The 25,549-nt window shown below is 34.1% G+C and overlaps 1 protein-coding gene across 1 annotated transcript in view; it reads left to right on the top strand.

Moving 5' to 3' along the window:
* The window catches only part of LOC147073109 (transmembrane protein 135-like), a 39,937-nt gene extending 14,990 nt beyond the window's left edge, over positions 1–24,947 (top strand). Inside the window, exons 2-9 of the mRNA XM_085945328.1 lie at positions 8,931–9,064; positions 10,525–10,651; positions 13,295–13,446; positions 15,524–15,647; positions 19,908–20,060; positions 22,144–22,284; positions 23,372–23,538; positions 24,292–24,947. Of these exons, the coding sequence (XP_085801454.1) occupies positions 8,931–9,064; positions 10,525–10,651; positions 13,295–13,446; positions 15,524–15,647; positions 19,908–20,060; positions 22,144–22,284; positions 23,372–23,538; positions 24,292–24,343 (1,050 nt within the window). The 3' untranslated portion in view covers positions 24,344–24,947. The remainder of the gene's footprint in view (positions 1–8,930; positions 9,065–10,524; positions 10,652–13,294; positions 13,447–15,523; positions 15,648–19,907; positions 20,061–22,143; positions 22,285–23,371; positions 23,539–24,291) is intronic.
* Positions 24,948–25,549: the final 602 nt, after the last annotated feature.

The following is a 25,549-nucleotide window of genomic DNA, read 5'->3' as shown; positions in this document are numbered from 1 at the left end:
TTTAAATGAACGAATTTATTATTTTACAACGTTTTTCTTAGCTCGTATTCTTATTTGTCCGGTGGTTCTTTGTCCGGTACAAATCTTGCAATCGATTTTTAACTAACTTCCCGACTAGCTAGTCATTTGAAACTTTTAGAATATACCAGAACACGGTGCCAATGCATTATTTTAATACTTTTAGCCATCTTTAAGTAGAATTGAATTCATTTTCAGTCAATTCTGTTTTGTATGAAAAGTTATTTCGACACCATTATTGGTTGCTAGGGGTCTGGGGTCCTAGCAACTAAATTATTAATATATACGTGCGTTACTATGGAAATCAATATGACATGTCAAGTACATTTTTTTTGATCGTTTAAGCTAGTCAAGTCAAGTTTATATGGTTCAACGGAAAATTTAAAAACGTTGTATATAAAAAGTTCTTTTTATCTTGTAATTATTTCTGATGTTCTTACGATTGCGTATGGCAATAAAAAAAATGGTTATTTATAATCCGTGAGCATCCGACGATTCCCCCTGTGACATGTGCAGGTACATAAACTTCACTAACATAATTGATTGTGATTGATAAAAAAAATCAATCCCGAAGGTTTCGGGATTATGTTTACTAATACCGGGATCCATGGGTATCGAAAATTGTCCGTGATCCCGGGATTGGATCCCCTATTATGGATGCTTTCATAAAACACTATGTCGCACGTCCAAGATAGCGAACGTGGCGCCCAGGCAATTTTTGTGTGACATGCGAGCACAGTTTGAATTTTGTCTGCAAAATTTAGTACCTAGGTACGTACCTAGTTTTTATGCTTAATTTATAATCTACTGAAAAAATATATTTTCATCTGGCAAGACCTAGGTATCTTGTTTTGTCAACGTTCGAACAGATTATTTATTTTATAATTTGAATATTACTTTTTATCGATATATTACTTATGGCAATATATAATTTATGCGAATAATAAAGGTTATATTATTATTGCAGAATCAGAATGTACATATTATTACAAATCTTTACCAGCGTTACCTGATTTAATTCAATGAAAAATTATCAATCCCTATTATGACCAACTTTGTGTAAGGTGTAAACATACGACTGCGAACAATTATTTTCGTCGATGAATTATTTCAAATCGCATGTAAAACATTGTCACCGTGGCTTGGCCGAATCACGTGTAGGGCCAATTACCAATCTTTTCACATTTCTATGACTCAGTGTAAGCGTTAAATATAATTAATATTATGTGTTTGTCACGGCATGTCACGCCATAATATTATGCCCCACCTAAAACCGACGAAACATGTACTAATACGCATCTCATACAAACGGCTAGTCGCAATTGTAGTTAGAGGTAAAAATGTAGCAGTTTTTCGGTTTGTTATTTGAATGCAGATGAATAAATTAATTTTGCATTATGTCTGATAAATTGCATAATATTAAATGTTCGGATAATTGATTGGTTGCAATAATTAATTTTATTCATACAAATCAAGCATGCCTAATTTTTTTTTAAATATTCAATGATATTATGTACCTACGCATAGAATGTAGAGTTTTGTGAGTGAAATACTTAGGACATTTTTGGATCGTTTTTAATGCAGTTGATTTGGTAGCCGGAGCTAAATTAATATTTTGTATGTCGACGGATTGAAATCGATGCACGGTGGTTTGATCATCTTCTTCTTGTCATGCCATCACCAAACGGAGGTCGACCACCATCAGAGCTACCTTTGCTTCATCATTTTACTACCCGGAACGGTTCGGTTGAGCTGCACTCTTACCAATCACGGAGGCGCGTAATGCGGCGTCATCTTCTGCTGTGTTTACCATTAATCTTTCATTGGATGACAATTTTTTGTCCTCTCATGATGTGGGCGAGGTACTGTAGTTTTCTTGTTTTTGATATAACGCAGATATTCAACGTCAACATTTGTCACCCGGTCAGTGCAAGGAATCTTGAGGATGTATATGTACAGCCCAGTGGAAAAGGGTGGAGGTAGGCTGTTAAGATCCACCATAAATAGTCTACACTAAAGTTTGTCTACTAAACTTTTTAAGCGGATCTTAATAGCCTACCTCCACCCTTCGCTACTGGACAGCCACATCCGTGACATCTCCTGGTTTAGCATCCATGCAATAGAAAAGGATTGTGTCTCGATTGCTAAGGATGCGTCTCATGTTGAGAAAGTTGTCTCTCTTGTTTTTATTTTCTGAGACTGTCCAATTTCTCATTGACCCATGTCCCCGGTTTGTTTGTAGCCATTGTCTTTGTTTTGACTTTCCAATACGAATGACTCGCGTGTTTGACATATCTATGATAGTTCATCTAAATATTATGTTCGTCGTAATTTTTCACATACTATATAGGTACTTTGTTGAATCGGTAAATAATTACGATTACGAGAAAAACGAATCTCTAGCAGATACTTAAACTACCTGAAAGATAGTAGAAATATTGATATATAATTGAGGGAAAATCCTGAATATAAGGGTTGTTGGTTGACCAAAAATTATGTCTCAGTTCAAATCCAAATTCAAATTCTGTAGCTTAAGGCCCGTTTCAGACGGGACACCGGTGTCGCGCTCGATATAATATAGGAGGCCTTTGTATTATGTTTATGAACGCCCCAGAGCAATGAGTCAACGAGTGTCCGGTACACTTTTCCGACGGCCGCTACATTCTCAAGCCGCCGATACATTTGTTTTTATTACCGCAGCCAGTTTTATGTTCTAATTTATAGCGCGAAATTATGCGTTGACTCATTAGCTCTGGGGCGTTAATAAACATAATACAAAGGCCCCTTTATTCGAATACAAAGGCCTCCTATATTATATCGAGCGCGACACCGGTGTCCTGTCTGAAACGGGCCTAAGATTTTCTCCAGGAACATATGACATTCTAAAGGTAAAGAAAAAACATATCAATGGACGGCCGATGAAGGCGCGAAACCTGTCACTGTTACATGGCCACATTACAGCACATGCATGTTAGGACGATTCGGTATATAATTACAGTGGTTCGATGCATGTCGCTTTACCTGTGCGCTAGTCTTTTTAACATGTACCTTTTCCGTCATTAATAGGTACTAATGCTTAGTGGATAATGATTTCAAAAAAAAAATGTCTAGAAAGATAAGGAAAGGATTCACTAAAAACATAAATAAATATTGAATGATTATGTAGGCAAAATAATATTTTATATTATTTAAATTGTAAAAAAGGAAGAAAAATCATTAGTACATAATATGTAAAAGATCTCATAATTTATTGTCGCTGCTTTGCGTTACATGCTTGCGGCAATAAAATGAATAACTAATACAGACGCCAATCTATTTCCGATATAATCAATTCCATGGCCCCTGTTATAATCAATTGATTCTGCCATTATGTCACTATCGCCGAGTGAAATTGACTCCATGATGAATGATTAGTTAGTTCTTGCCCATTGGACACGATCACATTCAATAAATTGATTTACATCCTACCCGGGTAACTTTGACACATCTGTCTAACTTTGCCCCATATTGTTATTGCATTGTTGCAATTATACAAGATATTATTGTGTACTGAAGTATAATATTATATTCATAGAATTTTATAATAAAAACAACTTAGGTCAAAGTTATACTGAATGGCCAAAATCGCCCGAACCATGGGTAACTTTGACATAATATAGGTCTATCTTTGGTCAATGTTGTTATTTTCATAACATTTCTGTCAACAATTATATACACTTGCGAAATTATCTCAAAGCCTATCCTATATAAATCAATGAAACAACATGAGTCAAAGTTATACTGTCTGATCAAAGTTACCTGAATAAGTAATACCTGACTTGGTAACCCTTCTAACTTTGGCTGATATTTTTCATTTTATATAGCATACGCTCATACGGCATAGCAAATATACACCACTTATTTCATGAGACATTGATTATTATTTCTAAATGTAATTGTCGTTGAAATTGAGTTTGCATAACCAACCGGTCCAGTGTGAGGAAGAACCTATGTAAGCAGTTCCGACCGGTGGTATTAAATATCTCGGTAACTCAAGAAAAACATCATCAGCTGAGATTGATCCACCGTCGGACCTCATACCTCCTTCCACTCTTCTCAGTCCCTAGTTCTTCGCTACCATGCACATTTATTGTAAATTCAAGAGAAAATGATTGATATAATAAATGTCCCACGGTGGCCGCGCGGCATAAGCGTTGGACTATCACGCCGTGGGTCTCAGGTTCGAATCCTGGGTCTGGCAAGTACACATATTGTTTTTCAATTTGTGTGTGAGTCAGGGTATGGACCTAATAGGTTGAGCAAGTGGCTGACATCCATTTCTCGTAAAAAACAAAAATCTGTCAATACAAACCTCTACTTTGTGGAGGCCCATATGATCCTATTAGGATCGGACATGGTCGAAAAAAAAAATGTAAAGACAGCATCATAGCATCAAGTGTCATATGGAGAATTTGATATACTATAAATCTAATTTAAAATAAATGATAACGACACATCTATTATAGAGTAAAAGATTTCTTTTGAATTTTTGAATTTGAATTTGTTTTAAGAAAAGTATAGGTAAATCATTATTAATCTCCTCAGTTAATTGTAGAAGTTGGTAGTTAATAATTATTCATTCAATTCGTTAGGTCCAGTCCTTGGATCGAAACACGTATTGTTAAACATTTGAATTTCACCCAGCCACGGTATTCGAACCCGCGCTACTGACAATTTGTGATGCGAGCATGCTAACCTCCAGCCCACATCATTTATATAACCTGCCATTTTTATAATTTATCACATCGAAAATACCATTAATAGTAATTTTTTTATAAATACGGAAAAAAGTTTAAAAAATATATTTGCTTCATTATGTAGAAAGTAGTTATATAAAATAAATGTAGGACAAAAGTGACTGAGAAACGTGTACCTGTCAGATTTTGAATAGTTAAAACTATCTTTTAGCCAAATTTACATTTTATTATTATTGATTACATAAAAAGAGATTTAGAAAATTTATTTTTATTGCTAAATTTTATTATGAATTTTTGATAAATTTACCTCCTTTCTCTTAATATTAAAATATATGAAAACGAAGGTAAAAAAAAGGACTACTAGACAAATGTTGAAATTAGCATTTTAATGGTGTGAACTTCTATCAATTATTAGTGGAAAGACATTGTATTAATTGAAATAAAACACAATATTATGTAGTAGTACTTACTCCACATGATTAATTAATTGTCAGTACCGGTTTCTTCCGCTTCAGTGGGACATATTCAACTGATCCAATTAAAGTTCTCTCACATGTCTTGCATAACAAAATCAGTTCAAGTGAATCACCATTATTAGCTTATAGATATTATAATATATGTGTCGCTGAGTTTCAAAACCCGCTATAACAGTTTTTTTTTTTTTTTTAAATAATTAAGATATATATATATCGTTGGATTCGTTATTAAAATCTCTACATGAAAATTTTATCGCCTCTTTCAAAAGCCGCTACGATTAACTGTCATTTATGAAACAAAATCAATGTGTCTATCAAATCCCGCTATAACACTACTGAAACATGCAAAAACCTTTTTAGTTCAAAAAGTTTTTGTTGATTTTCTCAACATAATGAAAAAGTGATATAGCGGGTTTTGAAACTCAGCGACACATATATTCTTTTTGATGTCATAAGGCCCAATCATAATAGTGAAAGTGAAACATCACCGAGGCTTTGATAAAATCACATAAATGTATTATGACTTAACCAGTAATCGAATCTGAAGCCTCCGGATGACTTATAAACATTTTATCCACCACAAAAAACACCAACTAGATCTTGATAAAAGTAAGCATTTTTCAGTGCACTACCAATAAAAAATAACTAGAAACCACTTGTCGCCACTGCTTACAATTATCGTATTGAAGGAATTTATCTCAATATCTTCGGATTGCTTTGGTGAACATTTAAATCTATCTTGAATTTTTACAGACTAATGATTATGACTCTTGCAAAGTGTCTCATCAAGCAAATGATGATAATTGTACACTTAAATCATTAAACTAATATGCTTTTAAATGTCAACTAAATTGTTAATAGTATAATAGTTATGTAAGCAGTATTATCTAATGACAATATTAATAGGTTATCTTTGAATTATTGTCATTATTTTATTGTTTTCAATTTTTTTGTGGTGATCCACTTATCTGTATTACTTTTCAATTACTTACTATGATAAAATTTGTTTATCTAAGTATATTGTATACCTATCTACCAAAGTAATTAATGCATAGTTTCATACCTAATTGATCACATAAATGTAATGGACCATAATGATAATAGATACTGATACCCCACCTCTCAGACACTCTTTGAAGATACCGAATCACAACCAAGTAACCTCCCAAGGAAGTCAGAAATAATGGGAACTGAAATACCTAACGCGTAAGGAGAAGCAGGCAACTGATCTCGAGTAAGGAAGAATACGGGATAAATTTAAACACGTGTCAAGAATATGTCATACGTCGAATACTGATAACTGGTCTCGGTTTATGCATTGACGCTCATTTAATATTGGTGTATTACACACACTATTGCACGTCTATAATGCGTGGTTCATTTTCGTAGGGCACTCACACATTCAAAACTCTGCTTCAAAATTTACTGTATTGGTCTATCGGAATTCTATTTATTATCTGTTCTGTGTAACCTCCTTACCAGACGGGTACACATATGTTAGGTATGGAGGGACAAGGATAGATCATTAAGGGGGGACATGCTCGTCGAACATGCTCAAACACGCGCGTTAACATAATTTTACTCCCTACTTTAATTATAGTTTGGCAATTTATGGCTACGGCCGTATGTTGTAGCTTAACTACTAGGGAATGACAAAAGAAATGGCGTATTTCAAAATAACACTACCTTATTCTTAGGTCAATAATTATTATAAAGCAATCATTATTCATAAGATGTTTATCACACTTGAATGGTCAAAGACATAGCTTATAATAAATATCTTTAGAATCATCTTCAAATGTGTTAATCTTGCCGATTTTTTGAATAATAAAATGCCTAATTCTTGTCAAATTTGGGATCACAGAGATTATCAATATAATTTTTTATCGTGAATATTTTACAAAAATTATCTCATAATAAATTATACTAATGGTTTCATAAATGCGTTTAAAAATTAATAAATGTAAAAAATCTTAACACCACTGCACAATTATGTACCGAAATATGACTATATTCTAAAACATTAGAGCGAGAGGTTTAAAAGAATACTATTTTATGTAACAAAAATACTTTATGCAGTCATCAAATGTTTAAAATAACTATAAAGGATAATAAGGCTTCAAAATTATATAAATAGATTATCTACAACGTTTAAGGAGTGTCCAGGATCATGGTTTGAATATACAATAAAAACTCAATTTTGACCTACGACGAGCACGTGGGCCGTTAATAATTAAAATAAAATACAATAATATGTATGTAGTTCTTTTTTCACATACTTAGTATATTAAAAAGACATTTGGGAGATAATGGATTTAATTATAGAGCTAAACAGTAAGAGCTGAACCCCATTTACACGTGCATGGTTTTACTGCTGACAGTACGTATTATTGCGTATTACAAGAAAATGCACGTGTAAACATGTATTATCCTGCGAGTTGCAAAATTGCATGCATGAATCAAAAAAGTTCGGAAGCTTCTGAATTGTTGATTGGAATTTGTTCGATATCTGAACCTGCGCAGTAGAACGATAGTGACGAATCTGCCGGAAATAAACCAACTACACCGTGCAGACTCATTTTGAGGTTAACCAATTTTTACGACTGTCAAATAGTATAATAAAATGACAACATTTCGTCTCGTTCACTCTTGAAGAATGAGATTTGCGAGACAGTCAGTACTTTTACGTCTAAAAAGTTATTATTGCGATAGTTTAAAATACACACTATTGGTGCAAGTAAATCCATGCACGTGTACAGGCGCTATAAGTCTAGACCGCGTTATGTAGTACATACATACAGATAAGGATGGGTCGTTATTAATTAAAATAAAATAATATGTATGTAGTTCTTATTTCAAATACTTAGTATACTAAAATCAACCCGGATCCATTTCGTCCGCTTCAATAGGACATTATCAAATGTTACAGCTAATATTTACGCAGATTATAAGACAAAGTTATTTAATGTAAATAATATTGGCAATAATTAAACACAGCTGTACCCTCGATTATCTGGATTTAAATGATCATCAGTTTTGCATGATTGATTATAATAAAAAGTTGTGATTTAAAAAAATATATTAAAAAAGTAATTAAAAAAGTGACATTTCCTAAAAAAATAGTTTTCGATTATCTGGATTTACCGAGGTTCTACTCTATGACATTATAAGAAATTGTCTGTTCAATAATAATTCAATTAAATTTTCCTAGGTTTTCAAAAAACATAAATGCACCTAATTGCATAAAATAAATATTAATAGTGTATGTTATAAGGAATTAAATCAATCATCATGAATTCAAAGGCAAATAATGTCATTTAAATTTAAAAGAATCCCTTGATAGTTTATAATAAAAAATAAATTAAACATAATTTCAATGAAAATAATTAAAAAACCAAACACCTATGATAAAGAGAGAATACACTTCTACTGGTACATTTCACAAACAAACATATTATAAAATACCATTTGTAGTTACTTTGAAACTTTATAAAATACAAATTGCACAGCGGTGGCACAATGATCTCTTTAAAAAAAATACGTAATGTGGATTGCCTGAATTGTGCCATTATATTATGTGAGACAGAAATGGATCTTTGGGATGATTCAAATGATCTCCTAACTACTTACTTACATAAAAAGATCAAAATATTTTGTACAGTTACTTGGTTACTAATGGTTGTTTTTCTTGTTGTTACAGGTGCAGTTAATATTGAAAGGGAAGAAAATCAACGACAAACAATATCTCCTGAAACAATTCAAATCGTACTTATATTCGGGAGCGTTCGGTCTATTTGTAGGCACAACTTTCGTCACATTCAACTGTTTATTAAGGTAAATAAAACTAATAAATAATATAATTATGGGGTTGCTGCCAAAATTTGTTAAGTCGATAATTTAGGTATTCAGAGTTAACAATGTATTATGTGTCTATATTATATAAATATGTACGCTAGGGAAAAAATTCAAGGTTATCTGATATATAGAACATGCGCATATAACGCAAAGAAATTAGCATTATGTCTGATTTTGGAGGGCACGTCAAACTTTTTAATTGCAATTACTCCATAACATGATTTCGAGACTTACCAACTTTTGGCAGCAATATTCAGTACCTACATATTAGAAAGATTCCCCACGAAAATCTGTATGGTCGGTATTTGGTGGGATTATACTTTAATTAAACTAAATTAGATTAAATAATGCATGTACAGATGCAAATAATTTGGACACACTTCAGAAACACACCTAATAGAAAAATGGCTATGAATCAAAGTAAATACTATAAATAGTACCTTAATGCCATATAATAATTTTAAAGAGAATTCATAATGTCATTATTAAAATAACAAAAATTAAGTGTTTTTTATTACGAATTTTGCTTTAATTAATGTAAGAGAAATCAAAATTAAATTACGATTATCAAAACATGGCATGGAAAGGTGCATGTAATGCGGAAAAACCACAAAATAAACCAATGGATAAGGAGGCAGACAAAAATACACAATACATAGAGGTCGCCAAGTAGACGAAATACATTTTGCTCGGCAAGTGGACGACTGCTGGAGAAATGCTGTCATACAGTGGTACCCAAGGGGCAATAAATAACCACAGAGGCAAACTCATAAAGTTCGATATATGTACGTGGCAGTGAAGAACTAGGGACTGAGAAAAGTGTAAGACCTAGGGGAGGCGTTCATCCTGCAGTGGATCTACCTTGGCTGATGATCTGATATAAGATTATTTCTATAATACATAGACGACTAAACGTTTAAGCCGGCTCGCACATCACAACTCGCCTCGTGTGGCTGACCGCCATAAATCAAAACTTCCGAGAACGGGCGGCCAGTGTTGCATGACACAACCTCACACATCTATCTAGCTTCAGTCGCGCGTAGCCTTCAAAACGTATTGATATTTCAATGCGGTGATCGGCGAGCCAGTATAGGAATGACCAATTCGTAGGTGTTTCTTTGTGACTTCGACCCTCCGACTCGGAGCCCGGGAAGGATGCAACATGTCGAATGCAACAGCCAGATGTTTTTTTCAAACGAAACATTTGCATTCGATCAATCTGCGAAGCTCCATTTGGCAACAAACAACGATGACGTCACATCGACATATTCGACACGTTTTTAGGCGTGACGAGTTCCAATGTGCGAGCCGACTAACTGCCATTATCGTAGAATGAAGATTTTTTGATAACACTATTATTCCAGCCATAGGATCAATTATTATTGTTTTTGCTGTCAAACTATTAAATAAAAAAATAATGAAATGTTTTCTTTTTCCAGAAATCTTATATTTAGCAAATTCCACTATTACTCAACTGTGTTCCTCCCGAGCTTCTTGGGTGGCGTTGGCATATTTTTTGAGCCCCCCCATCGAAGATACCTTGTAATCAGCACATTTTTTAATTTGGTAAGACTCAAATATTAATCTCTAAAATGTAAGAGCCATATGCATAGTATTACTTACATATTTAAATAAACTATCTTAAGCACTAGTCAACTGATTTTTAGATAATTAAGAATTAACGCTGTCAGATAATTATCAGGAAGGTATGAATAATTTAATTTGCAAGCATTTCGCACCGTGAGTGTAAAACAAAGGCATCGGCAAAAGACATATTTTGGATATACCTATTAGGGTTTGAAGTCTTCGTTTTGTTAGGAGAAATAGAGTTTCTAAAAAAAACCATAATATTTGGTTTATATCTACATTATATTGCATGTTCTTTCAGTTACTTCACTTTTACATTATCAAGTTCGCGAATTTTGCAGTTGTTTTGCATTTAATCTCGAAATTGAAAAATTTGCAGATGCCTTGGTTCTACACTCACGGTGCGATTTAATGAATTAATTAATTGAAAGTGGAATAAGTACCTACTACAAAAATTATTATTATTATTAAATCAAACAACAGTTAAAAAAATAAAAGAAACTTAAAAATACTTAATAAAAACCAGAAGAAAGGGACAGACAAAAGACAGAAAAAAGTAGGTCGGTAAATAAACTAAAAATACGATCATATTGTATGTATTTATATAGAATTCTGAATGGTTCAAAAGTAGGTTACCAGCAAGTATGTACTCATATCAAGTCGTAGGTACCTGCCAAATATCTAATGTTAATGACAGCGTTATTGTCAGATATTTGATACCAATCAATATAAAATTAATGTTCATATTGAATCTAATAAAATTTGAACATTACTGTCTGCAAACAAGCGCATCTAATTTTGTAATGTACACTAGAGGTGGGAAAACTGGTCGATTTTGAAGACTAAGTATACTTACTACCAGTATAAAAAAATACTTAGTATCGAAACTTGCTCCAAAATACTTACTAGTAAAGGGTGTTTTTTTTTAGAGGTATAGAACTTTTAAATGGAATAAAACAAAGATGACTTTTTATATTGACATGAAATTTACTTAATTCGAAAGATGCTCTTCTGGCATTATAATTTAAATATGACTTCTGGCATATGACTGCCACGGCTGGCTCGGACGTAGTCTAATCTGGAGGTCCAATTTTCGATGACTTTTTCCAACATTTGTGGCCGTATATCGGCAATAACGCGGCGAATGTTGTCCTCCAAGTGGTCAATCGTTTCGGGCTTATCGGCGTAGACTAGCGACTTCACATATCCCCACAGAAAATAGTCAAGCGGCGTTAAATCGCACAATCTTGGAGGCCAATTCACGGGTTCGAAACGTGAAACTATGCGGTTTCCAAACGTTTCCTTCAATAAATCAATTGTGGCACGAGCTGTGTGACATGTTGCGCCGTCTTGTTGAAACCACAGCTCCTGCACATCATGGTTGTTCAATTGATGAACGAAAAAGTCAGTAATCATGGCTCTATAGCGGTCACCATTGACTGTAACGTTCTGGCCAGCATCGTTTTTAAAGAAGTACGAACCAATTATTCCACCAGCCCATAAAGCACACCAAACAGTCAATTTTTCTGGATGTAACGGTGTCTCAACATACACTTGAGGATTATCATCACTCCAAATACGGCAGTTTTGTTTATTGACGTATCCATTCAACCAAAAGTGAGCTTCATCGCTAAACAAAATTCGCTTATGAAAATCGGGATCAACGGCAATCTTGTTTTAAAATATATTTTCACAATTTTGAAGCGTTGTTCAGGCGTCAGTTTATTCATGTTGAAATGCCAAACCAAACTAAACATAAATCACTTAACAGCTGACAAAATGGCCACCAATTAAAAAAGTGCTGCCAGCTTAAAGTTCTATACCTCTAAAAAAAACACACTTTATTTGGAATACTATATAGAGCGTTTGGCGTGCTGGAACTAAAACAAACTCCATATTAGTATTTTTGAAATACGTATCGGCTCATGGAACTCAAGACTGTGTATCGGCTTCAATAGAATCGCTAAAAATACGCTGAGCTCCGCTTTTCGAAATGTCCCATTTATTATAAAATTTTAAACACATTTTAAATTTATGAGTTGTTTTTCTGTTAGGTTATAATATTTTTGTTAACAAAAATGAATAACAGTAATTTTTTTATTTTATACATGTTTTGATGAGCGGTCATAATTATAACAAGCCTAAGCCTGTGCATCATCTCACCACTGTGCTGCGACACAAAATTTATGATCTATTGTTTATACATTCGAATGCAATAGACTAATAAATTAAAATATACTTATATTCAAGTGCTATCTCGTTCGCGCGCATTTAATGTGAATAGTGTTGAAAGTCTGGCGGGCGCACAGAACAGCAACTCGCGATGATATCATCAAAAGTTTTTTGGAATAAGTTTATTGGGCCACACATACTGAGTATGGGTAGTTTCATCCGAGACTTGAGTACACAAACTGGTGACAGTATTTCCAACTCACCTTTAATGTACATACAATTTACTTTGTGGTGAAATGTTCCACGAACAATGCTATACGCCCATCTCTTTTCGAAACAACTGTGAACAGTGCTACGGCAAACTGTATAGGTACGATTTACATATTGTATCCCTTATTAATGTGCCCTTAATAATTAACATTTATATAATATACATTGACCTATTTCTAGGTGTTGGAATACTGGGTGCGAACACTAGAATATAAAGGTTTCTTGAAAAGGACTCCAGCTCGAGAGACGCTCCTCTTCATGATCGGTAGCTCATTCCTATTTTACTTAATGCGACAAGAGAGGGACAAGTCAAAACGGATGTCACTTTTGTGGTGGGTGATAACAATACAATATGCATGTATTAATAATATTACTTTGTGGTAATTTTTAAAAGACCTATATTCGCATGTTGTGGTGAATATTATTACTGTGCAAGTTTATTTGTATTATTTGACCATAGATAATGTTTGAAAAAAATAATGTGTGGTTTGTGTTCACTACAGAAGTAACACTTCTTGACTATGGATTTAAGGAAACTATACTATAATGTAAATATATCGACTGTGAAAGAAAAAAGGACGTAATCAACACAAATCAAATTATACAGGAGGCAAAAAAATCTGAAAATATGATTTTTGGTCAAAGTTAAAATACAAAATAGATAAAACCTTGAAGTGCATGATAATTAATAATTTGGTTTTTATATCACTAATCTGATATTAATTATTAGTTAATTAAAAAAAAAACAACAAAAATGTTGGATAAGTCGTTTTTCCTGCGTCACTTCCTTCTTTTTTTTGAAAATTGTTAGCTAAATTTAGCTTACATCCTTTGGACGTAAGTGTATTTAGTCACGTGCAATGTTATTATGCAATAAAACCTATTTTGAAAAATCTGAGGATTACGCCCTTTTTCCTTTCTACAGTTGATAATAATAACATGTAAATTTCTATCGATTCTGAATTTAGAAATGAAACAATTGATTTATAAAACTAAATTATGGTATTCATAAACTTTCTTGATTGAAATTGATTCAAATATCTTGTGAATACTGTGTCAATAGTCATTTTGGATTTCGTGGTTGGATTGACCTGGATCATTATTCTTACTATGTAAGTCTGTGGCGAAGAGTGGGGATTATCCGATGTAGTGCACACTTAACTTTGTCAGTCATACATATTTGTTTGCATTTAACTAAGACTACAAATTGCAGATAGTGTTGGTTAGTTTTCAAAAATCAATCAAACCGTGCCTTAACCAAACCATAATATTTTAGGTGTTCTATGGGCGATCGACAAGAATAGTGCATACTTTTTCAGTCATACTTATTTGTTTTCGTTGAATTAAGAATACATAATATCACAGAAAATTCATTAAATCACTAAACCAAACCATAATATGTAATTATAAAATATTCTTCTATCTATAAAGTATCCAAAATTATGTATGATTTAATGGCATAATTTTAGATATTTTATAGATGCATGAATATTTTTTGATTATTATCTATTATGGCTTGGTTTACGCTGTGTTTAATTGAATTTTAACAACTGACCTACATTATCTGCAATTTGTAGTCTTAGTTCAATGAAAACAAATACATCTGACTGACACAGTTTAGTGTGCAATATTTATGTCGGATCTTAAGCCTACCTCCACTCTTCGTTACTGATGTATGTAATATATTATTAAAAAGAAATACATCTGAGTGGTTGCGCTTTCCATAGTGGGCTGTAATTTTGTGATGGAATGATTGTGATGGTGGATGTGGATGCTGGGGAAGGGGGTTATGTTAGGGTGCCAGGTAACCTTATTGATGTTGAGGCTGGCTGGTATGGTTTGTTTGTTGGGTTACCTGTTGCGTGGTACTTGACGGTACACTTTTGATGAATGAGGTTGATGAATGACAAGAGCCGGTATTATAGCTAGGTAGTCAGAATTATCGCTTGGACGATGGTCACACTATATCAAGCTGACCCGACCGTGGTCCACGGATTACTTCTGAATCAGTCTGTATAAACGGCGGCTTAGCTTTACCAAGCTTACGCGCGCCCGTTGTCTTAAGGTAACTTGAGCTAACTGAATGCTATTCATGACCCGTGACTGCTGGTCGCCTGGTCTTGCGACAATAACTGGGATTTGAGGTAGGTGGGAAAATAAGGATGAGAGCGACCATGATAGGGCCCAACCATTGAGTTTTTGGTGTTATACATTGTACTCAACCTGTATAATAGAGATTCCTTATCATGGTCTATTGATTTTTCTTGTATCATGTTGCCACATTAATGTATCTCCCAGACTTTCCAAATGGATTTAGTAACATTTTATGATACTGACAATTGGTGAAGATCATTTCATATCATTAAAGTGCTGATGGAAATTATTATAATATTAATTACTGCCTTTTAGGTTCTTTACACCCCCGAAAGTAAACCGCAGTCCTGCCTCTGATAATGGCCAGGTCGAAGAAGCCAAGAACAAATTCCCCTCATACTGTCCGCACACGGGGAAGTGCACGGAGTACGTCATGACGGTAATGCCTCATTCTTGTTTGATTACTTCTCATTTGTAGATTAAACGAAGCCAGATTCCAATACATCGAAGATGTCAAAAATGTGTTTTAGAAGAATCTTAGATACTAAGCGGGTATAGAAAATTGGTGTCGATATGATATACCGATACCAAGTTGTTACCTTACTATGAAAAGGTTCTAACTGACATTCTGGTATGAAAAGGTTCCATTAGCCATATTCTATCATATGCGTTCATTTCAGAGTCATCTATTGTTAAATATGGGAATTAGCAGTATGCCAAAGTTCTATCTACATGTCTTTTTATATTCAAAATAATGACCATTCCAAATTTCAAATGCTCATAGCTCAAAACATGGTCAAGCGCAATTAGAACCTTTTCAAAGTAGGGTAACGAAGTATTAACATTTTTTCTTTTGATATGACATCCTTGGTCACTTTGTTTATTTTAGTCTTAGCGGGCTCGCACATACAAACTCGACGAAACTGCAACTCATCAACTTTAATTTAGTTGACATTCAAAAAACACATGTAACCTAACGCAGTGACGCATACAGACTTGGTAGTAAAGTGGCATCTTTGTCGCTATTGGCTGTAGTTGGCAGTATGCCATCTCTTAAATGTACAACTTGGTAATGGCTGACAACTTTAGTAACATTTTGTTTAACTAGAGAAACACCCGTGTAATATCTAATCAACAAATAGGTGTAAATACTCATTATTTCCGCTTGTATCGATATATTGTCATTTTGAACATACAGACAAACAAGACAAACAAACATACATACAGAATAAATCAGCTCAGTTCAGATTGGTTACATGTAAACTGTACGTATGCAGTTTAGTGAAAATAGAACAGATGGCCGTATAGCATTGAGATTGTGCTGTTATTTATACTAACAAATTTACAGATTAGAATTATTTGTTGTAAACACTAATTAAAGTTTAAAAAATTATTATATAAATTTTAATTAATTCAATGTTTTCTCACCAATACTTGACAGTTCATATTAGTATTAAAAATTACTTAGACAAAAAATCTTGTTTCGAACAACACAATCTCAATGCCAGCTCACGGTGAACTGTGAACTTACAATTTTCCAGACACGGTTTAGACTGAGTTGAGGTCACGTCGATTCTCTGTGTAGATAATTAATACCATATGTTGACGAATAGAAATTGATTTTGAATTCTGATTGGTCAAGAATTTTTAATGAAATAGTACAAAACACTGTCAATTAAAATGGCCAAAATGGAAAATGTATTTTAATATTTTTAAGGCGTTTGATGTTTGGTTGATGATGTTGTCTTTATGATTTTAAAAATTTCAGCGAAGGTATTCTATACACAAGGCGGCTATCGACGGTAGTTTATCATATTTATGTATTGAGGGATTTAATTGTTAACCGTCTAAACCATGGCCCCTGCATCCCCAAGGCTAGGATATTTGTCGGGCCCCCCTACCTATCGCCAAGGTTAAAGGCAGTATGACGCACTACAGTAGCGTTTTCCAAATGGCGTTCACGGTAAAATTAAGGGTATTTAGTGTATTTCTAATACTTACATCCACTCTAATTGTGAAGTTTATTATCAAGTAATGACACAATTCAAAATTACATCGCACTATCAGATATTTTAAAATATAATCATTATTAAAGGGAAATAGCCTTTTTTACTATTAGAGCAAATTTGTGATGTGTGTTTATCTCACTTATTTGGTTGACTCGCCATGCCGGGGCCCCCATGAGCCCGGGCCCCCAGGCTAGAGCCCTATCAGCCCCCCCCCCTTGTGGGGGCCATGATCTAAACTGTCAAAACTGTCTATCTTGCTCTAAAAGTTAACACAGCCAAGAGAAGGTCTGTTAAAACATACCACTTTTTGACAGTTTAGATGTAACATGTAACAATTAAACGCCTCAATACATAAATATGATAAAGTGATTATATTTATCACTTTAGCCGTCGATAGCCGACTTGTGTATAGAATAGACCAACTGATATACTCAAAAAGTGAATTGTCTCTTATAATAATATGATCCTTTAGGTACAAAATCGGACTTGAGACATAGGTACTGGGCTTTGTGGTACAGATATTTTTGTAAATATCTTGTCATAATATATTGACAGTAATTATTATTTCTACTATATTATTATTGCCGAACTTTGCTCTGCGGATTATAAAGAAATATAATGTTTATTATATTATGTATATTCACTTTGTCCAAAGTATAATTCTCACTCAACATAAGAAACTCGCTATTGTGTGTGGTTTTTTTACAATAAATTAGTTTTATGAGGAGATTTTTTAAAATAATTTATTTCTGCCGTAAATAAAATACGGTTTAAGTTTTGTACTATTCCATTTGAGTCGTTTTTTTGCGATCCGAGATTTGCCTTTCGGCAATTTCAGGCACTACGCACACACACACACACCAAAGGTAAATACGCACTGATATCGAATACAGTTAATTCTTGCTTACGTAATAAATTTATTCAATATAAGAAAAACCGTGTCTGGAAATTTCTACGTATGCAGTTCGCTGTATCACATTTCACCGTGAATTAATGTTTGTATCGGAAATATATGGTCATATATTAACGACCGTCCTATCTCTTTGGCTTGTATAGTACTGAGATAAAATTCATGTCTTAATAAAACACGGTTCTTGTCGGTTTACAATAAGCCAGCGGCAAACAAATTTAAAAAATAGCCGACATACAGGATTATTTGTTAGGTTAAGGTATGTTAGGTTAGATTAGGTTTTCATTCTTGAATTTTGCCAAAATCGGCTATGAAAATTGAATTAATGTTCTTATTGAATCTAATAAAATTGTAGACCGTATAGTATACGGTCATCTCTTTCCGATGGAATCACGGCAAACTGTGCTACGGTGAAATGTTTTACTTACAATTTACATGTAACCAAAAAAACCATATTACCTACCAGTGGCCAAAGGGTGGAGGTAGGCTGTGAAAATCCGACATAAATAGTGCACACTAAACTTTGTCAGTCACACTTATTTGTTTGCATTGAACTAAGGATACAATTGGCAGATGGTGCTGGTTAGTTTTTTCAAATCCATTGAGCCCTTAATTGATAATTGATAAAAAATATTCCTCTATGGTATGGTTTAATGCAGTACTTCTCAAACTGGGGGGCCCTGGACCTCCTACCAGGGAGCCGCGAAATATTTCAGTATTTGAAGAAAAAAATCATGAAAACGTGATTAATATCTCGCATTAAACAGAGCAACTTCTTTTCAATACAACTCGTTGAATCTACTGATATTACAAACTACGTACAGTTAATTGTTTTTGTAAGATATCAGTATGATTTCCAAATTTATGACCATTTGCTTTTCTGTAGGGAACTTTTGGGGACACCAAAAGGAATAAATCCACCATAATCTAAAAAATCATGATAAAAATGTACATATAACAATAATTAATGTTAAATAAAGTACTGTTGGTTCCTAAAGACTAAAATTTTTGAGGATTTCGGGGGCCGTGGTATAAAAAAGTTTGAGAAGTACTGGCTTAATGCAATACTTAATTTTAGATGTTTTATAGATAACCAAATATTTTTTTACTATTATCTACTATGGCTTAGATTACGCAGAGTTTAATTGAATTTTAAAAACTAACAAACACTCACTATCTACCAATTTTACACTTTGAAAGTTATAAATACAGAATGATTAGCTTGCTTTCAGCATAAAACTGACTTTAGCTTGTATATTCAAATTACGTATCCTGGACTTCACGCAAGCAAATAACATTATCAATTCAAATATACACAGATTACAAATCGAACGACACGGACAATTCCTTAATTCCGACTACCGTGGTTGCATGCCTTCATTGTGTGCACCGTGAGTTGATCAAATCTTGGTATATCATATGTCCGGACTAAAATGATAAATGCGTCTGTTCCACTGAAGGGTTAAAAGAAGAAAGAATGCGACCGCCCTGCTCGAGAGCTGGTGTGAGAAGAAAGATAGCAGCTGCCTCTTTCCGGTGCGTGGAATACAACTCAGTGTTGCTATTCTGTCAAAGTTATTTTAATTTCCCAATTAAATATTGTTGGAAGTCCACTTCATGCCGCAATACACATTGTTACGTTATCTCTTGACAATGGATTCTGTAACTTGTCTGTGATTACCTAATTACGAGAGATCGATAACTGATTGCATCGTCGACTGATAGTTTTACTTCCTTGATAAAATTAATACCTATCAATTATTTTGACATGTGTTTCCAGGGCGCAGTACAAATGTTTGGTCTGGGATGCGCCATGTCCATGCTGAGAACAGTGGTTCCGCGTCTCGCTTCTCCCATGAAAGCCCTCCGGACCATCACCAGAAAGCACTTCAGCCTCGGACTATTCCTCGGAGGATACATTGGAATCTATCGGGTATGTTAATCTTCGTTTCAATATAATTACTTTTAACATAATATTATTATCATGGACATTTATTTATTTTGGGCTAATAAAATGAAAGCCTACCGAATTCTTTGTATTGTAATATTTGATATAGACTCCAGCGCATATTCTATTCTATACACAAGGCTACTATCGGTGACTATCGAGGATAATTTATCATATTAATCTTAGAATAGTCTTGCTGTCTACTGTTAGGTTAGCTGGAAGTTACTTCATATTGCAGATTTATTTAAAGAGAACTTCATATTTCCACTATAAGGATTATTTGCCAATTTGCAGGGTGTATGAAAAGACAATTTGTCACGATTAGTACATAAGCAGCCAATAATACAACACTTCGGCATTATTATTTAGTTGAAAAAAATCTGTAAAACCATTGGTTGAGTAACAAAATCGAAAATGCCAACTTAGTGATGTTAACATCTGTGCAGTTTACCAACTTAACTATGCTTCATTTGTTCAGTATTTAAATGTGTTCTAATGCCGTAATGGAAATAGTGTTTAAAGTTGTAATTATATTGAGATGCATGTCGCGTACTGTCACGCTGTCATGGCAACAAATTTAGTCTATGGTTTCATCATTTTGCAGAATATTTTGAACAAACACGATCACTGTAAATTCAATAATATTTTGAACAGAACCCAACCTGCAGACCGTAGATAATGCACAATATTCTTTTAGAAAATACATAGTGCCAATCGCTAAAAACAAAAAACACACGATTTCGACATGAGTCAAAATGTGTAGGCATGTAGAAAATGATAAAAACGTTCATTGAGCTATGCAGGTGTCGATGCAGTGCAGTACAACATGGGGTGACCTCATTACTGTTGTGGTGATTTCGACAGATTTTGCCAACTGACAATGTTCGTTTAAAGATTCAAAATGTGCTACGGGATGGGAGCATCAGTCTGATAACATTTTAAACACCAAGAAAAACGACGTTACACACTTTTTTCCCATAGCGGCAGCTTACTGTGACGTCACGTGATAGTACACGACGTGTAGCATAATATAATCACAACTTAAGACTCATTCTGTATAGTTCAAATTCTTTGATAATATAGTCTTCCCACATTACAATGTGTTATGAGAACATTGATCCTGCCCACACAATGTAATAAACGCCACTCGTCTTTTGGAATAATGTTTAATTAACTTCAATTGAAATTTGATTTCATTTGTTTAATACATCAGAACCGATGACCCCGCATTCTTGATAACACCTGTTCAATAACAATAATTGTCACTTTGTTGAACTTGAAAAATCTGGCCCTGACGATAATAAAAAGAAAGGAAATACTGATAGAGTATTATCTCAGAAAACACATCTTCAAATCTTTGGTTACATGTGAGCTATAGTTAAAACATTTCACCGTGGCACAGTTTTCCGTGAGCTTACTTATCTGAAAGAGATGATCGTATACTATACGGTCTCCAATTTTATTAGATTCAATATGAATTAATTATTGTGAATTTTTGTTATTTATAGCGTTCTGTTTTATTTTTATATGTATAGCAAGTTCTACTGTGTTCATAGTAAAATGTTTTATATAGGCACAGTTAACTCTCAATATACCAGGGTAGATTGATAGGGTTACATGTAAATTGTACGTAAAGCATTTCACCGTGGCACACTTTACCAATATTCTATATGTCTCCAATTTTATTAGATTCAATATGAACATTAATTCAATTTTCATAGCTGATTTTGGAAAAATTCATGAATTCAAGAATGAAAACCTTACCTAACCTAACAAATCATCCAGTATATCGGCTATTTTCAAAATTTGTTTGCTGCTGGCTTCCTGTAAAGTGTAAACTGACAAGAACGGTGTTTTATTTAGACATGAATTTTATGTCAGTACTATACGACCCAAACAGTTTGGACGGTCTTTAATATATGGCCATATATTTCCGATACATTTCACGGTGAAGTGTGATACGGTGAACTGCATACGTACAAGTTTCCGGACACGATCATTTTTACCCTAATATTATATTAGATCAGAAGTATTCCGTTATGATGGAAATTATTATTATATTTTTCAGTTGGTGACATGTATATTGTGTCGACGGCATCGAAGAGATTCCACGAAGCACGCTCTGCCGGCCGGATTCCTCGCTGGATCAGCGTTCTGGTTCAACCCCAACCTCTCCATATCACTCGCATCGATTACCTCCATTTTACATGTAAGGACTTCTATAATTAAATTACTTACACCAAATGAGCATGTTTATTCTGATTTTAATGCATGTATACTGTGTTTTGCTCCATAGTTCAATTTGAAAACTTTGGGTTAGGACCTGGTTTTTTAAATCTTAAATGTCATTAGTCGGATAGCTGATTCAATATTTCACCGCACTTTTTAAGATTAAATCTGTTAATTTTTATAGTGGAGCCACATACTATAATATGTTAAATTTACGTGTAAATGCATGGACAATTATTTGCAATTATTCAAGTTTAGGTGCTCTTTAGGAAATCATTTCGAAGTTTCAAAATAAAATATTCTCGATATACAGGAATCAGAATTTTTCGAGAATTCTGAATCTTAACAAGAATAATAAGAATTACGCACAGTCGAGAATTGCAATTGAGATTTTTACCATGTGACATGTGAAATCGGGATGGGATTTAGGAGCAAAAAGTGAGACAACCCAAAAAGTGCATAATTCAATATTTCTATAATATCAATCATAAATGACACAACACAAACTACAAAACTCTTTAACTATCAAAATAATAATATTAAACAATGTTTTTTCCCGACACTCGCCTATTTGTACTTCGCTGAAGAGTTTCTATCTGCTGCGCTTAAAGTATTGGTAAAATTTAGCACATGAGTATATCATGTTGAATTGAATAAGTAATTCCGATTTTATCAACTCAACAGAACTCTGTTTCTTGCATCTGACCATTTTAAATCCATCTGAGAAAATACCCGTTTGGTATAGCAATTAGATGTTGTAAATACTTTTAGTCTATTGTTCCGGGAATAACTTGAATAACTGATGCCATTTCTTTGCAGCTGAGTCTTACGAAATTTGTTGAATAATCGTAACGATACTAAGACACCAACTAAGATCTTGGGAGGTTACTCCCGGCACGACTGCTAAACTTTTTTGTGTCATGGTATATGCCCACAGGCATTTCAGGCAGTCTGCCTTTAGGGGTTGTGTTTTTCAGTTTCGTTTGCAGTTGGTTTCTCGAACCTTCTGTGTCACTTTTATACAGAATGTCTGATTTATTATATATATTTATTTTAATCTGGTCTAGATCCTGTGCAGTCGACTGTATGAGTACAAAATTATCCCAGAGCATCTGCCACTGCCGGAGCTGCTGTACGCTTTGTGCCAAGGACTGCTCTACCACGCACGCGTCATGCATCCTGACATGTGCCCGCGGTATATCGTCAATTTACTCAACACTGTTACCAGTGGAAAGTGAGTACCTCTTCTCCTTACCTTGACCTTAGAGCAGGAGTTACACAGGACATAAAACAAAGTCGATACCGACCAAAAAAATACAATTAGCTGTATATTACACCAACTTGTGTGCACTTGATGTCATAGGGGTGGATTTGACCTGGGGGGATGCTAATGCTCAAACTACGTTGGCAGATTGCGTCTGTCCCGATCATCTGCCACGATTGCCAAAATCTATTATCTATGGTTTTCCGGGACCGTGAACGATCGTGAGCAAATTGGAACCAATCCTATTTCCGTCTGCCACGATTCACGAAGATTCAAGCGAAGATTGCCGAGAACGTACGAAAATATCTGAAGCTAGCGAGGTTAGGTTTGACAGCTGAGTTCTGACGTAAAATTGCGAGGGAAAACTATTCAGTGTAGCCACCAATCTAACGAAGAAATAGTTTTCGGTCAACCTATGTTTTTAATAATAGCAAGCAAAAGCAAGGACCAACGCGATCGAATCGTTGCGTGTAATTGCTTATAGTGTAAAGACGTTGGTCATGACGGTCGGCGTGGATTGTTGGATCGTGTTGGATTTGCGCGTCTGCCAATGTAATTAAGCCTTAAGAGAGACACTGGTGACCCAAATGTGATTTTTTTTTTGCAAATTGTGAACACGTAACGCACGTATGGATCACAGAAAAAGCTTTTAAAAAATTAGGCAAATGGTGAACAGAAGGTAACATTTCTCTTAATTTATAATGTGTTTTCTGTTTTTTACAGGGTGGCAATAATTTATTCCTCATTCCTAAAGATGCTTCTGAATCACTGCTGACTTGGATGAAGAAGAATTACACCATTTTATACTTTGTTATCTCACATAGAATAATATGTATGGGAATATTGTTTTGTTATTATATAATTATATGTATCTAGGGGTCGTCCATATATGATGTCACACCCTGAATGGGGGTAGGGGCCTGATATAATGTGATGATTCGTGACGAAGGTGATATGGGGGGGGGGGTTTATGTTTGTATTGAAGTATTATAATTGTTACTATAAGTGCTAATACTTTGACTCCGTCTAAACAGTGAAAATCTCGCTCTAAAATTTATCACACCCAAGAGAGGTACAGTTAAAACATAGCACTTATTGTAACAATTACAAGTAACTTATTGTAGTAATTGTTACAATAAGTGCTAATACTTCGATACAAAACTACCCTCGATAGCAGTCTTGTGTATAACACAGATGCGCAGGAGGGTGAAAGATTTTGTGATGAATTGTCGATGAGCTAGTAGTTATGTGCCGACTTATACTATCGTGAATTCCAGTTTGACTCCCGAATCTAACAAACTGACATGTTGTTTTTCAATGTGTGATTGGACCCAGAGTATGGACTTAATATATTGACAAGTGATAAACATCCATCTCTCATAAAAACAAAAACCTGTTATTGCAACCTCCACTCTGGAAACCCATGTGAAACTTTTAGAATTGAAGATGGTGATGTGATGATGGCAGTAGCGAAGGGTGGATATAGGCTGTTAAGATCCGCCATAAATAGTGCACATTAAACTTTGTTAGTCATACACATTTGTTTTTATTGAACTAAGACTATAATTTACAGACTGTGTTGGTTAGTTTTTAAAAATCAATTAAACTCTGACTAAACGACACCGTTAATAGTTTTGGTATACTTCGGGTGATATGACAAAATTGTGCACACTTTTACATTCATACATATTTGTTTTCGTTGGATTAAGAAAAATATGACACATATTGTTTGTTCATTATTTTAAATTCTTTAAACCCTGCCTAACCAAACTATAAAAGATAAAAAATATTATTTTGTCTATAAAATATCCAAAGTTATGTATGATTTAATTGCATAATTTTAGATATTTATAGATGAATATTTTTTGACTATTATCTATTATGGCATGGTTTTCGCAGGGTTTCATTGAATTTTAAAAACTAACCAACATCATCTGTAAATTATAGTATTATTTCAATGAAAACAAATACATATGACTGA

Source organism: Rhyacophila brunnea, unplaced genomic scaffold, assembly GCF_057557595.1.
Source record: "Rhyacophila brunnea isolate RB1 unplaced genomic scaffold, BYU_Rbru_1.0 scaffold_18, whole genome shotgun sequence".
Lineage (NCBI taxonomy): Eukaryota > Metazoa > Arthropoda > Insecta > Trichoptera > Rhyacophilidae > Rhyacophila > Rhyacophila brunnea.
This window is presented reverse-complemented; position numbering and strand designations above follow the sequence as displayed.